This window comes from Nelumbo nucifera, chromosome 2 (genome assembly GCF_055504915.1).
Source record: "Nelumbo nucifera cultivar China Antique chromosome 2, China Antique-T2T, whole genome shotgun sequence".
In the NCBI taxonomy this organism is placed as follows: Eukaryota; Viridiplantae; Streptophyta; class Magnoliopsida; order Proteales; family Nelumbonaceae; genus Nelumbo; species Nelumbo nucifera.
The window spans coordinates 15,341,770-15,358,771 of NC_142650.1; the positions used below are offsets into that span (position 1 = coordinate 15,341,770).

The window sequence follows — 17,002 nt, forward strand, 5'->3', positions numbered from 1 at the left end:
GCTATTCGTTGATGGGGAGAGAGAATCAGAGGGAAATTAAAGAAGAGGAAGGTACGAGGGGGAAGTGCATTGTCATTTTGCCGCTATGCGTCGTGAGGAAGAAGATGGATAATGTTCCAACATATTTGAAAATCCAAATCTTAATAAATTATGAATCTAATTTAATGGAAAAGTGGAGAAAATAAAGGGAAATTCCATATAGAAGTGAATGAGAGGATAAAACATATATTGAGCTAACTAAGGAGAGGAGTTAGGTTGTAATAGAAAATGAAAGAGTAGTTTTCGGGTGAGAGAGAGAATCCAATGGAAAGGGAGAGGAATGAAGTGAGAGGGTGCTAAGATGGCAAATTAAGAGTGGTGAGAAGGGGGAAAGGAGAGAGTCAAGGAGAATGCAGGGTTGGGATAATTGAGCAAGGAGCGGCATGGTGACGTGGACCGTCTTGCACATTACTATTTAGACCTTTATTAAGATTAGGGATGTTCATGGTTTGGTTAACCGAGTTGTGGGACTTTTTTCGAACCAAACCAGTATCACTGGTTTTTGGAAAACCAAAAATGAAATCAAATTGAAACCAATTGATTAATCAATTGATCAATTCAGCTCTTGGATTTTTTAGTTTTTTTTGAATTTTTAATATATACTATAAATAAATATATAGTTATATAATATAAATATTAGAAATATATGAAAAGCGTATATATGCATAATGCATATATATGCCAGTTGATTCGATTAATCGAATTTTTTGGTTTAGTTTTATCGATTCAGCTTGATTCGATTTTTGATGATCACCCATAATTTAGATAGGGCCTAGATTAGTTGAGTGGTGTTGCACTAGGATTCCAGCTCAAGACCCCCTTGAAAGTAGGGGTGCAAGTCGGGCGGGCTAGGCTGGGTTTTAGCTCAACCCAGACCCAACCTAAGAATTGGACCTAAAGCCTGAGCCCGAGGTCAAGCCCAAATTATTCAACCCAAACGTAGCCCACACTAAAAATTTAGGCACTCGAGTTGGGCCCAGGCCCGGGCCAAATTTGAATTGGTTAATCAGCCCAAAGGCCAAAGCCCCAGATTAAAATTTAATCAGCCTAACGAGTTTTTACTCGTTTTGGGTTTCCTTAATTAATGTTGCCAACTTGCCATAATGGCATTCGAATTAAAAGAATTTGAAACGTTAAAGTCTCATAGACACAGAGTTAAAGAGGGAAATCATGTTTAGAAAAAGAAACTTAAGAAACAAGTTAATGACTTTGAGCAATGGCATTGACAATTGACACATGGCACCTAATATTAAATTAATAATTTACTAATTCAACAACTACCGTTAAGCCAACATAATAAGTAATAACATATTAACATATGATTCATTGATTCCACTATATACTACAGTACAATACATCGAGCTAAGCTCGGGTTACCCAAGACCTCAACCCGAGCCCAACCCAAAAAAATAAAAACCTGCCTTTTCAAGCCCAGGCCCAGGCCAGACTCGAGTTAAGCCCGCCCAAGTTGCACTCCTACTTGAAAGTTGAAATGGATAAAATATAAAAATGGTCATTACCAAGCCCTAATTTGCTAAACTCAATATCCGGAATATATCATTATTTTCTCAAGGAAAAAGAGAATCGACTTGAACTCCCAAAATTGAGAATGTAGTACAGGAAGAACGAAAAGTTATGGGTTCAAATTCTTTATAAATTATATACATGCAAGTGGTTAAAACTTAAAACATAAAAACTAAAATAGCACCAAAGTTTATACCAGATTTGATATCATTTCTTCTTCTCAAACACTGAAAAGTCTAGAAGCTACAAGCTATCAGATTCTTCAACCATTCAGATCAACAGTAACACACTCCCGTGGAGATATTGCTAGAGCACTCATTTTTTTACATTCCCATCCTTCATCGAATTGCAATTCCTTCTCCCTAAATTATTACTAGAAAAGATCCTCTTCATAACTCATCTTCCTCAAAGTATAGTTTTGCCATCCCACACTTCATCAAACGTTCTGTACATAAGCACAAACAAATGATCAAATCCTAGTTGGACATAGGGGACCGTCTCCATACAAGCATCCGTCTTTTGATGTACTTCATAGTGGCCAAAAAACAAAGTATGCATAATCACATCTATAACATTGTAATCCGAAAGGAACGCATTATATACATAACTTAGGCTCTCACATTAACTCGTAGACAAGGATGCCAATTACTGAGGCTTATGGGAAAAACGAGATCTTGATGAACAATGCCATGGCAACTTGCAAAGCAAATGATGCAACCACCACCAGCATAAGATCATTCCCCTGTATATAAGATTTGAGATTCAGAGCAACAAAGGTAGATGATGCCGCAGCAGTGAGAATTATGATTATCCATCTGATAAACTCCACTGGAATAATCAATAGAAACTGAAAATCAAATAAATAATGCATTAGACATCTTTCAAATAAAAGGCTCCAAAAAAAAAAAAAACAAAGAATCATGGGGAAGCTCTGCAAGTTGTTTTTCATGACTAAGAAAACAGAAATGAAACATAGGTAGACAGTCTAACACGTGATAAGGGAGGTGTTTGCATTGGCAAAATGGCAAGAAAATTGACATCCATAATTGATTACCCTGGTGGATGTCATATGCCAGACATTAGTAGTGCAAAACAATATCTTTGCATTTTGCAATATATAGAGTTTGGTTATTCAATGGACTGATTTTCCCAGAGTTCCTGCTGGTTATTTTAAATGGCAGCCACCAGTCACCAATAGATGTGCTTCATTTTTTTCATATATACCATAGATGTGGTTCATTAATAATTAGATTATACATTTACATCATGTCTGAATATTGTAGAGAAGCAAATTCCATCACTTAAAAATTTTCAGAAAACAAATAGAATTCAGATGATGCATGTGTGTGTATGTGTTAAGGATTGAAGCATTCCTAAGTCTTAATTTTCCAATTTCTAAATTTCCCCATACGGATCCAAAGTTAGTACATTATAACGCAACCAGTATGAAACATAAAATCCCCGATCCACCTGCCATTTGCCTTTGATACATGCTGGGTTTTTGATGGGGGGTTGAGTCCTCTGAGCAATCCAAATGAAACAGAGAGCTAAAGTAAAAAGAGATGGCAACTTACAGAGGTGGGAATAAAGATGAAGAGGGAATATCCCCACATGCACCAGAAGCGTAAAAGGCTTGCATTTGATCCAAGATACTGAAGCAAGAAGTAAAATGCTACTGGCACCACGAGTGCATAACCATACAGCACACATGCAGCCAAGTTGACATAACTGACATCAAAGCTCCATGAAGTGCTATTACTACTCCGTTTTTGCATCAGGTAAGTGGCACAATTTCCAAGTGAGGCAAGCAAAAAAACCAATGTGGTGGAGATCCAAACCATCCCATAACTGAATAGTCACCATAATTTGCACCATGATTGCAATAAACTTGTATTAGAACTAGTAACACTGGGGAAAGAAAATGATATGCAGGTACTCTAAACTTTGAACTAAAAAAAGTTCCTTGAAAACGTTCGCTAGTTATACATTAAGAAGAAAAAGATCAAGTCTTTGTCATGCACATAGAAATGTGATGGGAGTGAACAAGGGGATTTCTGTGACAAAAGACAATTGGATGTTGTCCCCATTCATTTGTTTAGATGGAAAAAAAAAAAATTATGACTAGACTAGATAACTGGAAATGACCACAGTCCTTGGATAGTCCAGACAGTCTCCAGGCTAGACCATCTCAAAAGGGAGGTCAAAATTCCGATGGCCGTGCAGCACACAGATGAGGCCTTGATCCAATGGCCAATTTACTAGTTTACTTCCTGTCTACATTTAAAGTGCTAGTAAAAGTGGCAAACCAGCTAGAGAAGATTACGATGGCTTCCTATGGGAACTTGGGGATACCAAGAAAGATCACCTAGTGAAGTGGGAGGTGGTGTCTAGGAGTAGGGATGAAGGGGGCCTAGGGTTGGGGAATATCAAATTAAGGAATACAGCTTTGTTGGGGAAATGGCTTTGGCACAAGATAGATTTTGGTATAGAATGATTGTGAGCATACATGGATTGGCAGACAATGGTTGGGATGCACGTCTTGACCCTAAGGTTTCTCATTGTTCTCCCTGGAAAGCTATTCATGGTATTTTGCCTTCTATGCTTCCCTCAAACATGATGCCTGTGCAGGAAACAAAGTGCTGTTTTGGGAAGATATCTGGTTCGGAGAGAGTTCCCTTAAAAGATAGGTTCATTTCAGAAAACAAAAGAAAAGTGATCTCTTCGGTCCTTACAAATAACTCATGGGATCTGGGCTTAAGGAGAGGGCCAAGGTTGTAAAAAATGGGGCTGCTTAATGAACTTGTCACTCTTTTAGGGATAGTCTACTTGGATCAATCTTGCTTGGATAACAAAATTTAGAAACCTTCCCCTTCTGGTTATTCTCACCTGATCTTTATTTAATGTCCTTTAGTCCTCTAACAATGTAGGGACTTTTCCAACAAAGGAGGTTTGGTGTAGCCCTATACTTCCAAAGATCAGGGCTTTCTGCTAGGAAGTGGTATTCTAGAAAATCAATACCTTGGATCTGCTACAAAGAAAAAGGCCAAATATTTGCCTTTTCATTCCATGTTTGTAGTCTCTACTTGGGTTCTGGTGAGATGACCATACATCTATTAATCTCTTGTCCTTTTGTGTTCTTTATTTGGTCTTGGTTCTCTTCTCTCTTTGGTTGCAAGTGGACCCCTCCCCCGAGTGTTGTGGGCCTCTTTGACCCAAATTTTTTCAGGCAATCCAAGAAGCACAGAAGGGTCATGTGGAGATCTACAAAAGCAACTGTGCTTTGATCAGTTTGGGAGGAAAGAAACAACAAGATTTTTAAGAGTATAGATCTAAGGAGGAAATTGTAGGAGTAATCATTAAGGTTATTCACTGGTTGAAAACAATTGGTGTTTAAAGATGTCTCAGGTGAAAGACATATACAGGAATTGGGGTGTTTGGTAGATGCTTCTTTTTTCAAGCAAGTATACAGGAACTATGCTCTGCACCAACACAACGAAGGGTGAAGTTGAACTTTGATGGGAGATCTATAGAGGGTGTGTTCAGAGCTGGAGAAGGTAGAATAATTGCTGTATATTCGAGCCCAATAGGAGTGGGAAATTCTCTGAGAGTGGAGGTCATGGCTTTGCTTCAAGGGGTAAGATACACCAAACAGTTAGGGATACACCATGTAAAGAGACTGGGCCGAATGGGCCCTAACAGCCTTTCATGTGATATCCTTTATTTTATCTTTTATTTTATGTTGATGGGCCTCACTTAATGGGCCTGTTATTTGTTCTTATTTTATTTTCTTTATGTAACTGCCAAGCTGGCCGCCCACTTAAGGGTATACTAGTCATCATCAATTTTTTAGAGATTAATAAATTAGGGTTAGAGGAGAAGGGTGATTAATTCGACTTCTTCTCTTACCTCTTCTCTTCGCCATCTTCCTCTCTTATACAGTTATTCAGATCTGTTCTATTCTGCTAATCACTAAGTTTAATCTTGATATTAGAGGACTGATTTACATCTTGGTATCAGAGCAGGTTCAGTTCCTCTTCCTTCTTTTTTCTTTGTTCCTGTACACTCTAAAATCAAGAGTGTATGGAGAGATAGGTTCTCTATAGTATAGAGAATCACTTGCCTAGTTGGTAGAAGGGTTTGGAGAGTTTAGTTCTGGCCAGATTTTGCCAAGAAGTGATGCTGTTTTGCTGCTGCCCAAAACCCTAGCCGACTAGAGATTTTTGAGGTTTCCAGGAAAGGTGAAGCTTGGGTGTGGCGCTCTGTGCTTGGAAGGTGTCTTGTGACTGCTAAAGGAGGGCGGTTCAGGTTTGGAAGAGTTTGGGTTAGTCTGGTGGGTGCAGCAGTGTCTTCTCTCTTCCTCCCATCTGCTGGACGGAGCAAAACCCTAGTTTTTCAAGCACCCAAGTTCTAGTTTGACTTCGAGTAAGTTTACATAGTCAAAATTTTCTGTTCTTTGATTTCCGTTTGATTAATGGAGGCATACGGAAGTGAGTTCAAGCAGGTGCCAGTTTCTGGACCTGCTTCAGTAGATTCCGTTTTGACTGGTGTTACCACAATTAAGCTAGATGGGACGAACTATCTTGCTTGGGCACAGTCTGTAAAAATCTATGTTTGTAGTAGAGGAAAACTCGGGTATCTCACAAGCAGCAAGGTGAAACCCGAAGAGACAAACCCTGAATTTGAAAGATTGATGCAAGAGAACTATACTGTTATAGGATGGTTAGTCAACTCTATGCAACCCCATATAAGCCAGCACTATCTCTGGATGTCTTCGGCTAAGGAGATAATGGGACAGTGTAACTGAGACCTATTCATAGAAACTGAATGTAGCCAGAGCATACAAATTGAAAAGTGATGTGAAGAACCCGAGACAGGGGGAGAAGTGGCAATCTACTACTCTATACTAAAATCCCTATGGCAAGAAATTGATGTTATGGAGATAGTGGTGTGGGAGAGTAAAAAGGATGCTGAAATGTATAGAAAGCTAGTGGAGAGAAATAGGGTGTTTGAGTTTCTCACTGGACTCAACCTTGAGTTTGATATTATCAGACAAAACATTTTGGCCAGGGATGAGGTTACTCTTTCACAGGCATATGCTATGATAAGTAGTGAGGAGAGTAGGTGGCAGGTGCAGTTGCAGAGTCCATCTACAAAACATTTTGCACATGTAGGAATGAAACCGAAGGGCCCTATTGAGAAAAGAGAGCAGATGTGTGAATATTGTAAGAAACCCCACGGCATACAAAGGACACCTGCTGGAAGCTTCATCCTGAACTTCTTCCTGATAGGTTTAAGAAAAATAATAACCCTAAGAAAGGCAGTCAAGTGGGAAAATCCAAGACTGCTAATGCTGCTACAGTGCCTGAAGGGGGAAGTAAGGAAAGCGAAGAAAAATCAACTATCGAGCAGTTGGCCGCAATGAAGCTGGATTTTGAGAAGTATGGAAGGCTCCTAAATCACCTGGAAGCTATGGTTTCTTCAACTCACCCTTCCAACAGTACATCATTTTCATCGGCTTTTGCTCACTCAGGTACTCGTGCTTCTGTGAATCATGCTTCAGCTTCAGGTAATCATAAAATCCCTTGGATTATTGATTCCGGTGCATTAGACCATATGATCAGCCTATCTAACCTGTTTTGCTCATATGCCGATGGGTCCCTTGTCCCCATCTTTGGTAAAGGTGATATAAAGACCTTTGACACCTTGTTCTCATCTTCTATTCTTCATGTCCCTAAGCTTGCCTTAGAGTCAGTCGTGTCAGAGTCTGTTAACAAAATTTTATTATGTCATTTTCGGTTTGCTCACTTGTCCTTTTCTGCTTTGAGTCAACTGTTCCCAGATATGTTTAAAGGAGTGTCTTTATCGAGTCTTCATTGTGAATCATGTGAACTGGCAAAGCATTGTAGACATTCCTATTCAATTAGCAATAAAAGATCATTTTCTCCTTTCCATATTGTTCACTCTGATGTGTGGGGGCCATATCACATGCCAACCATGGGGGGTTACAAGTACTTTATCCTTTTTATTGATGATTATTCACGTTACACTTGGATTTATGTCATGAAATCCAGGGATCAAGTACCAGCTATTGTGAAAATTTTTCATAAACTCATCCTCACCCAGTTTAATACCCGTATCAAAATATTCCGCTCTGACAATGCTAAGGAGTATTTTGAGAGAACCCTCTCCACCTATCTTGAAACTTTTGGGGTTATTCATCAAAGTTCTTGTTCCTACACTCCACAACAAAACGGGGTGGTGGAAAGAAAGAACAGACATGTGGTTGAGGTTGCCAGATCCCTATTATTTGCATCCCATGTTCCTATAAAGTTTTGGGGAGATGTTGTTCTTACTGCTACCTTTCTGATCAACCGTATGCCCTCCCGGGGTCCTTGGCTTTAAAACCCCTTTTAGTCTTCTCTTCCCGGATGAGGATCTCTTTTCTCTTTCTCTCTGTGTGTTTGGGTGTACTTGCTATGTGCATATTCATAGTCACCAAAGGCACAAGTTTGAACCTAAGGCTCACAAATGTGTGTTTTTGGGATATGCTTCCACACAAAAGGGTTATTGTTGTTTTGATCCAGTTCGTGGCACCCGCTTTGTATCTTGGGATGTCACCTTTACAGAGTTGACTCCCTTCTTTAGTATTCCTCCTGAGGGGGAGAAATCTGATGAGTACTTTGCTATGTCTCCAGTTGTTCCTCTTCCCATCCCTTGTGAGTCCGATCATGGGGTGTCCACCTCTTCCACTGGACCTACCCCTGATGTCCCAGATCCCCCTCCTGCTTCTGCTCCTGCTCTCCAAAGGTGGTACCAAAGGCAGAGATTCAGACATGTGCAGGTTGTTTCCACTCCTTCAGAAGAGCATCTTGCCACTCCCATCATTCCTGAGGAAACAAGTCAGCCCTCTACTGACCCATCTCAGACTGTTCCAGACCTTGACCTTCCTATTACTCTTCGCAAGGGCAAGCGGAAGTGTACAACCCATTGTATCTCCAAACACTTATCTTACAGCCTTCTCTCCCCTTCCTACTACTCTTTTCTTGCCTCTGTTTCTTCCCATGTGATACCCAGGTCTATACCGGAAGCTTTGTCTCAAGCTGACTGGAGGGAAGCTATGATGACTGAACTTGATGCATTGCATAAGAATCGTACCAGGGATATTGTGGACTTGCCGGGAAGGAACCAGTGGGTTGTAAATGGGTGTTTACTATTAAATATCACTCTGATGGCTCTGTTGAGAGGTTTAAGGCTCAGTTGGTTGCTAAGGGTTACACCCAAATGTATGGCATTGACTATCTTGAGACATTTGCTCCTGTAGCTAAGATGACTTTAGTCAGGGTTTTACTTTCTCTAGCAGCTACTTTTGATTGGCCCCTACACCAGTTCGGTGTTAAAAATGCCTTCTTGAATGGAGAACTGCATGAAGAGGTCTATATGTCTCTACCTCCAGGAGTGTATGGGAAAGAAATGAAAGGCAAGGTGTGTAAACTACACAAATCTATTTATGGTCTCAAACAATCTCCCTGGGCTTGGTTTGAGAGATTTCGGGCTGCTCTTGTCTCTTTTGGCTACATTCAAACACAATCTGATCATACACTGTTCTTGAAGAGAAATGACTCTCTGGTGACCTTCTTGATTGTTTATGTTGATGATATTGTGGTCACGGGTAATGACATTGAAGAGGCCAATAAACTAAAAGCATTTCTCAACTTTGAATTTGAAATAAAAGATTTGGGAGATCTTCGGTATTTCCTGGGCATTGAAGTTGCTCGATCTAAGGATGGCATATTCATATCTCAGCGCAAATATGTCCTTGATCTTCTTGCTGAAACTAGTAAACTTGGAGCTAAACCCATTTCCACTCCCATTAATCCTAATCATAAGCTTTCTGCCACAGATGGTGAACTTTTGTCTAATAAGAGAGTGTTTCAGAGATTGCTTGGGAAGTTGTTATACCTTTGCATGACTCGACCAGATATTTCCTATGCAATCAGTGTTATTAGTCAGTTATGCATTCTCCCAGAGATACTCATCTAGCTGTTGCAGAAAGGGTTCTGTGCTACTTGAAAAGTACTCCAGGGAAAGGTATTCTATTTGCTAAGCATGGTCACATGAAGCTGGAAGCCTTTACTGAAGCAGATTGGGCAGGATGTATTGATGATAGAAGGTCCACCTTTGGTTATTGTGCTTTGGTTGCTGGGAATATTGTGTCTTGGAGGAGTAAAAAACAATCAATAGTTGCTAGATCCTCAGCTGAAGCAGAATACAAGGCAATGGCTCATGGTGTGTCAGAATTACTATGGCTACGATCCCTTCTAGAGGAATTGAGGGTGGACTACGAGAAACCAATGATGCTCTATTGTGACAACCAAGCTGCTATCAACATTGCACATAATCCTGTTCAACATGACAGAACTAAGCACATTGAGGTTGATAGGCATTTCATAAGGGAAAGAGTCTTTTCAGGAGAAGTTTGCTTACCATTTATCACATCAGAAGAGCAATTGGCTGATATCTTGACCAAGGGAGTTCCCAGGGGGAAATTGACACACTATATAAGCAAGCTGGGCATGATTGACATCTATGCTCAGCTTGAAGGGGAGTGTAAAGAGACTGGGCCGAATGGGCCCTAACAGCCTTTCGTGTGATATCCTTTATTTTATCTTTTATTTTATGTTGATGGGCCTCACTTAATGGGCTTGTTATTTGTTCTTATTTTATTTTCTTTATGTAACTACCAACATGGCCGCCCACTTAAGGGTATACTTGTCATCATCAATTTTTTAGAGATTAATAAAATAGGGTTAGAGGAGAAGGGTGATTAATTCGACTTCTTCTTCTCTTACTTCTTCTCTTCGCCATCTTCCTCTCTTATACAGTTATTCAGATCTGTTCTATTCTGCTAATCACTAAGTTTAATCTTGATATTAGAGGACTGATTTACATCTCACCAAATTAAATAGAAGGGGATTCTAAATTGGTAATTGGATGGATGCAATCAAGATGTCTAGGAGCCTAGATACATAGACAATCGATAAAGGGAAATTTTCAGCTTAACAAGGGAGGTGGGTGCTTTTTTTAAGTGGACAAGAAGATCAACTAATGGGGTTGATGCTTGTATTTTAAAAGCTCTTTAATGAAGTTACCTATTTCCAATAAAAAAAATGTATTGCAAAATCTAAGTACATCAATTGAAGAAGGTTCTAACCACTACAATAAGGTATTTTCTATAGGATGACCTTTGTTTGTGTGAGATTTCAAAATTCTCTGCAATCAAGGCTCAATAAAGTCATGATCTATCTACTACCTATGCATACAATATATTAACATGCATATAAACATTTTTTTTCTATAGTATGCTCACTACATACAATTGTCTTTTGTAATACATTGTACATTATAGTATGATATAGCATCTAATGTGCATACTATATCATGATCTAGTGTATCAATATACTATGGAAAGGGTCTACTCTCAATTTTGGAAAGGGAGTCTTCTTGGATCAAAATTCTGTGGATAGTAGAGTTTGGTCTCCCTTCCCTGATGGTCTCTTCTCATGTACCTCCTTCAACATCCTTACCCATTCAGACCCTTTGGGAGAAAGTTTCCCAGTGAAAAAAATCTGGTGTAAGTCAATCCCTCCCAAAGTGCAAACCTTTTGTTGGGAAGTGTTCCTTGGATGGATCAATACCTATGACATGATACAGAAAAGAAGGCCAGCTAAGTGCCTATCTCTTTTTTTTTTTGATCAATAACACTTTCATTAATTCATCAGTAGAAAATTTACAAGTGGAAGACAAACACACTTATCTTCCAAGAGTCACAAAGAACTTCAAGAAATGAAAGAAGAAAATACAAAGATACAAGGACACTAACATTACAACTTAGCCCAAAACAAGGAATCCCTTTCTGCCCCTTGTTTTGCTAAACCGTCAGCTAGGGAATTAGCTGATCCCTTAATCCAACATGTCTTAACTTCCATCTCCCGCACCAGCCATTTGAATTTCCTCTTCTCATTGTTATACTTCCAAAGATCATTTTGTTCTTTGGTCAGCCACCCTATCACCACCTCTGAATCCCCTTCAATTATAAGTTTCTTGATGTTCAATTCCTTAGCTTTCCGGGCTCCTTCCATAACTACACATATCTCAGCTCTAAGGGAGTCACCCACTCCAATTGAACCTGAGAACAAAGCAGAGATGACCCCATTTTCATCTCTAAAAACACCCCCGATCCCTGATTGTCCCGGGTTTCCCCTACTGCATCCATCAAAGTTTAATTTCAAGAATCCACTAGGTGGGGGGGTCCAAGCCACACTCATTACTGACTTGGTCTGCGTGCAACTTGCAATTTCACCCCACTTCCTCAACATGTCATCCACAGTGTAATCTGTGAATATTTCCAGAGATTTCAGCCACTGTACCGCCCTAAACTGTATGATAGTCCTCAAATCTGTTGTCCCTCTCTGAGTTTCTGAGAATATCCTGGAGTTCCTTTCTTCCCACAGTGTCCAACATACTGCAGCCCTTAGTCCTCTCCACATTGTCCTTCCCATTTTTAACCGCCACCTGAAGAAGGAGGGGGCAAAAAGGCCCTGCATGTCTGATGGGGGATTCCAGCTGCATCCAAACAAGGAGAAAGCCCAAACCCACAACGACCTCGCGAAGTGGCACGACACCATTAGGTGAAAACCGGTCTCCCCGTCTGCTTTGCACAGAACACACCACTGAGGTGACAAGCAAGTATTGGGTCTATTCTTTTGGAGTAGATCACCAGTGTTGATTCTTTCCAAATAGGCTTCCCAACAAAAACTACCAACCCTAGGAGGTATAGCTCTGCACCAAACCTCACCAACAGGAAAAGGGGATAGGATAGGACTGGTGGACTGACTTAAGACTTTGAAGAAAGAAGCACAAGAGAAAATGCCATTGGGGTTAGGTGTCCAAATTCTAGAATCCGCCCTAGTGGGGTCTAAGACAACGTTATCAAGAATTGCAAGAAGGCTCGAAATACAGTCGAAGTCTGAATCCCTCAAATCCCTTCTTAGACCCAAGTTCCACCCAATCCCAGAAGTAGAAGAGGACGGGGTGGTGAAAGACGAGACCGGCTCATTTTTCAAATCAGAAAGAGCGTACAAAGACGGAAACTGATCCTTTAGAGGGGCGCTCCCCACCCAGGTTTGTTCCCAAAATTTTATGGAATTACCGGAATTCAAGTCATGCCTGATATTAGGAATAAAAAAAGGTAGCAGGTCATGAATGGCTTTTCCAAGGAGAATTGCTTGTGATCCTAGCTCTGATTCCAGCGTCCCATCCGTTGTGCTTCAGCCCATGAATACTTGCCACTATTCTAGCCCATAGCTTCTCCTTCTCCAAAGGAAACCTCCACAACCACTTCCCCAGCAGAGTCATATTCCTTCTCCTAATACTCCCAAGCCCCAAACCACCACACGACTTACTCCTGCACACTATTTCCCAGCTAACTCTATGATCCCTCTTCTCTTCTCCCGGCTCCCACAGGAAATCTCTCATTAACTTCTCTAATCTGTTAGCAATCTTCACTGGGATTTTAAACACCGACATGAAGAAAATGGGTAAGTTAGCAAGCGTGGCCTTAATTAATGTAATTCTCCCGCCAAGAGAGAGGTAATTCTTTTTCCAAGATACCAATCTTTTTTCAAACCTTTCCATCACCGGGTTCCAGAAGCTCTCTCTCTTGGATTATCACCTAATGGTAATCCTAAATAGTTCAGAGGCCACCCCGTGACTTCACACCCCAGCACTTCAGCACTCTCCCTGATCTCTCCCTCCTCCAAATTCACCCCCACTACACAGCTTTTCCCAAGGTTAACCTTCAAGTTGGATAGTTGCTCAAACAGTTGTATCACCGACTTTAAATTCCTGATAAACCTCACATTACCACCTTCACAAAACAGAATCGTGTCATCAGCAAACTGTAAATGTGTGAGGGGGGTTTCCATCCTCCCAACCCTCCAGCCTCTAATGAGCCCCCTAGAATCTGCTCTGTGAATCAATTTCCCCAAAACCTCCGCAATTAAAATGAACAAGAAAGGAGAAAGGGGGTCTCCTTGTCTTATACCCCTACTGGCTGGAAAGAAGTCTACCACTGTCCCATTCACTAGCACTGAATAATGACAATTCCGGACACAATCCATGATCCACTTACACCATCTAGCCCCAAACCCGAATTTGGTTAAAACTTTCCTCAAGAACTCCCAGTCCACCAAGTCATAAGCCTTTTCCAAGTCCAGCTTACAGACCACTCCCTTCTTCTTATCCCTCTTAAAGTTCTCCACACTCTCATTAGCAGTTAAAATCTGGTCTGTAATTTGTCTTCCACTCACAAAAGCTCCTTGATAGTGTTCAATGATATCCGGAATTACCTTCTTCAGCCTCAAAGACAACACTTTTGCAATGATCTTGTACAAGCTATTCACCAAACTTATTGGCCTAAAATCCTTCGGGTGGGATGCATCTTTCTTTTTGGGAATTAAGGCTATAAATGTAGAGTTCACACCCGGATTGATAATTCCTCTCCTGAAAAACTCCTCAAACACCCGCAAGAGATCATCTTTCAAAATATCCCAACAATCCTGATAAAAAGCCATTGTAAACCCATCCGGCCCTGGAGCTTTTGTTCTATCCATAGAAAACACAGCCTCCTTGATCTCTTCTATATTAAAGCTTCTTTCCATCCTTCTCCTATTCTCCACCCCTACATCTGGCCAATCCAAACCTTCTACCCACACCCTTCTACTCACAGGCCTTCTTAGAATAGATTTGAAATGCTCCACACAAGCCCTGGCAATCTCCTCTTGCAGTACTAACTCAACTCCATCTACTACCAGTTTGGAGATAAAGTTCTTCCTTCTCCTGCCATCTGCTAGAGAGTGGAAATACCTAGTGTTTCTATCTCCCTCTTGCAACCATTTACACCGAGATTTTTGCCTCGAGCTAATTTCCTCCTTGTGCAGGCAATCCTCTAACTGTCTTCTCAATTCTCTCCTGAGATCATTGTCTTCCTCTCCAAATTCTCCCCTTTCCTCATTAAAGTCAAGGCTTTCAATCTTCTTCATCAAGTTTCCCTTTCTTTCTTCTGTCCTCCCGAACTCCATCAAGTTCCACTCCTTAATTCTTGCTTTCAAGAATTGTAGTTTCTTATGGAATTTTATCCCCTCCCACTCCACCACGGGTTACACTCATGCCACCACTCCCTCACTTTGATAGTAAACCCTGGATGCAGTAACCACATATTTTCAAATCTAAAGGGGGTAGGACCTCCACGCCTTCTTTCCTCCTTGCATAACACTATGGGCCAGTGATCCGAGGTCACCCTTGGGAGAGCTCTAGCATCCAAGGTTCCCCAATGTTCTTCCCAATCCAAAGAGAACAGGAATCTATCCAGCTTAGAGCAAATGGGTCTAGATTGAAGATTTGACCATGTAAATGCCTTATGCACTAGGAGAATCTCTTTAAGCTCAAAGGCATCCACAAGACTGTTAAACTTCCTCATGCTTTTTGTCACCCTCTGGTTAATCTTATTTGACTCTTCCGAGAACCTTATCACATTGAAGTCCCCACCCATGCACCAAGGCCCATCCCACAACCCTCAAACATCAGCCAGTTCCTCCCACAGCTCCTTTCTCTCTCTGTAATCATTTGGTCCGTAAACATTTGTTAGCACCCACATATAATCATCATCTTGCTGCTTAAACTTCATGGAAACCGAGTACTTTCCGATCAACTCCTCCATCCCTTCAACCACATCCCTCTTCCACATTGTTACAATCCCCCCGGAAGCACCCCACGATGGAGCCACCACCCAGCTAATCCCCCTGGCTTTCCATACACTCCTTGCCCATTTGTCACTAAACTCCATTCTCTTAGACTCTTGCAACAGCACAATGTCTGGGTCATACCGTCTTATTACCTCTTTTATTGTTGCTATCTTCTTCGCACTCCCAATTCCCCTCACATTCCAACTAAGAATCTTCATTCCTCTTCTTTTACAAACCCTTGCCACCTACCCGCTACTTTCCCCCTTTCCTTCTATCTCCTTTTACCTCGAGCTTCTTGTCTCCTTCTACATCTCTCTTTAGTCTCTCTACTTCACTCAACCTACTCTTCTTTGTTATGATCTGCATCTTCCTCTTCTGTAAACTTTCTTTCAACTCGTTCAAATCCTCCAGCCTACAGCCCAACTTCCCTACAAATTCTGCTATCGTGTCTTCTCTCACCGATTCCGCCACCCCTACCCTTCCTACAGAATCCCCTTCATCTCTGCCCACCTGCCTTTCCTTCCTCTCCTCTATTCCCACCTCAGTTCTTTCCTCTCCAACCTTCCTCCCCTTACTGTTACCTCCCTCCTTCCTTGCTTTCTCCCCGTAAACCTCTCCATCTCTACCCTCATTCTTGTCCCTCCTCTCTTCCTTCCTCCCCTTCCCTCCTCCATATCAGCTGCCCTTCCACATCCTTAAGCACTCTTTCAATGATTTCCCACACTTGTCCACTTCTATACCTTTCTTCCTGCACCTTCCCACAATCCTTCCTTCCCCTCTCCCCCTCCTCAAAGAGCCCGCCTACTAGCTCGGCTGCATATTCATGGGCTACAGGACATGGTACAGGAACGGAATCTGGAACCAAAGACACAGGAGACACATTAGTAGCACAAACCGAAATCACATGGTTACCTGGGACTGAAGAACAAGCTAGAATAGGACTACTCCCAGCCTCCTTCTCTTGTTCCGAAGTTTGGTAAATAATTATTTTCCTGAGTTGGTTGGGAAGTACTTCTGTCCTTTGGTCAACCTGGTGATCTTTCCACTCTACCCCTAGGTCACCCCTAGAAAGCATATTCCTGCTCTGCTTCCGGTTCTCCCGGTTTTCCCCTTCTGATAAACCTTGCGCACTCTGTGGTCTTGGGAATGAGATAATCCGATTGCAGTCTTCACCCTGGAATAATCTTGCAATATTCCACCCTTCCATATCACCTCCAGCACAGCTACCTTCATCATTTACACTGCCCACGCTAGAGCCATTGACAGAAAGGTCCTCCGGTTCACCATCGTCTTCACTGCACTGCACCCACCCTTCAAACTTCTCTTTCTTCTCTTCAGTTCTTCCCCTAGTGAAACTTAGCTCCGCCCTCTCTGAGAAGCCTCGCACGGGGCTAAGCTCCTTCAAACTGCGTCGGGAGACCCACTGTAACGCCCTCTTCTTTCCTGGTTTCCGACGCTGCGCGCATTCCCCCTTTTGGCTCGCAGTTGGGGACGATGATAGACCGAAACCGAAGTCTATCTTAGCCGAAACCCCAGTCACGTGTTTCTTTAGTGGCTCACGCGCCTTATAAACAATCTGGGTCGGGCCCGCTGGCCTGTTTGGGCCTTTAAGAATACCCTTTGCAGCCCACATGGGC

The 17,002-nt window shown here is 41.7% G+C and overlaps 1 protein-coding gene across 2 annotated transcripts in view; it reads right to left on the bottom strand.

Moving 5' to 3' along the window:
* Positions 1 to 1,656: 1,656 nt before the first annotated feature.
* Positions 1,657 to 17,002, bottom strand: part of LOC104597089 (uncharacterized) — a 28,117-nt gene continuing 12,771 nt past the window's right edge. The window contains exons 5-7 of one of the 2 annotated variants that reach the window (XM_010258485.3): positions 3,138 to 3,411; positions 2,184 to 2,410; positions 1,657 to 2,008 (exon numbers count right to left, since the gene is read on the bottom strand). In XM_010258485.3, coding sequence (XP_010256787.1) covers positions 2,219 to 2,410; positions 3,138 to 3,411 — 466 coding nt within the window. In that variant the 3' untranslated portion in view covers positions 1,657 to 2,008; positions 2,184 to 2,218. Of the gene's footprint in view, positions 2,411 to 3,137; positions 3,412 to 17,002 lie in introns of both variants that reach the window. The other variant, XM_010258484.3, reaches the window with a different exon arrangement.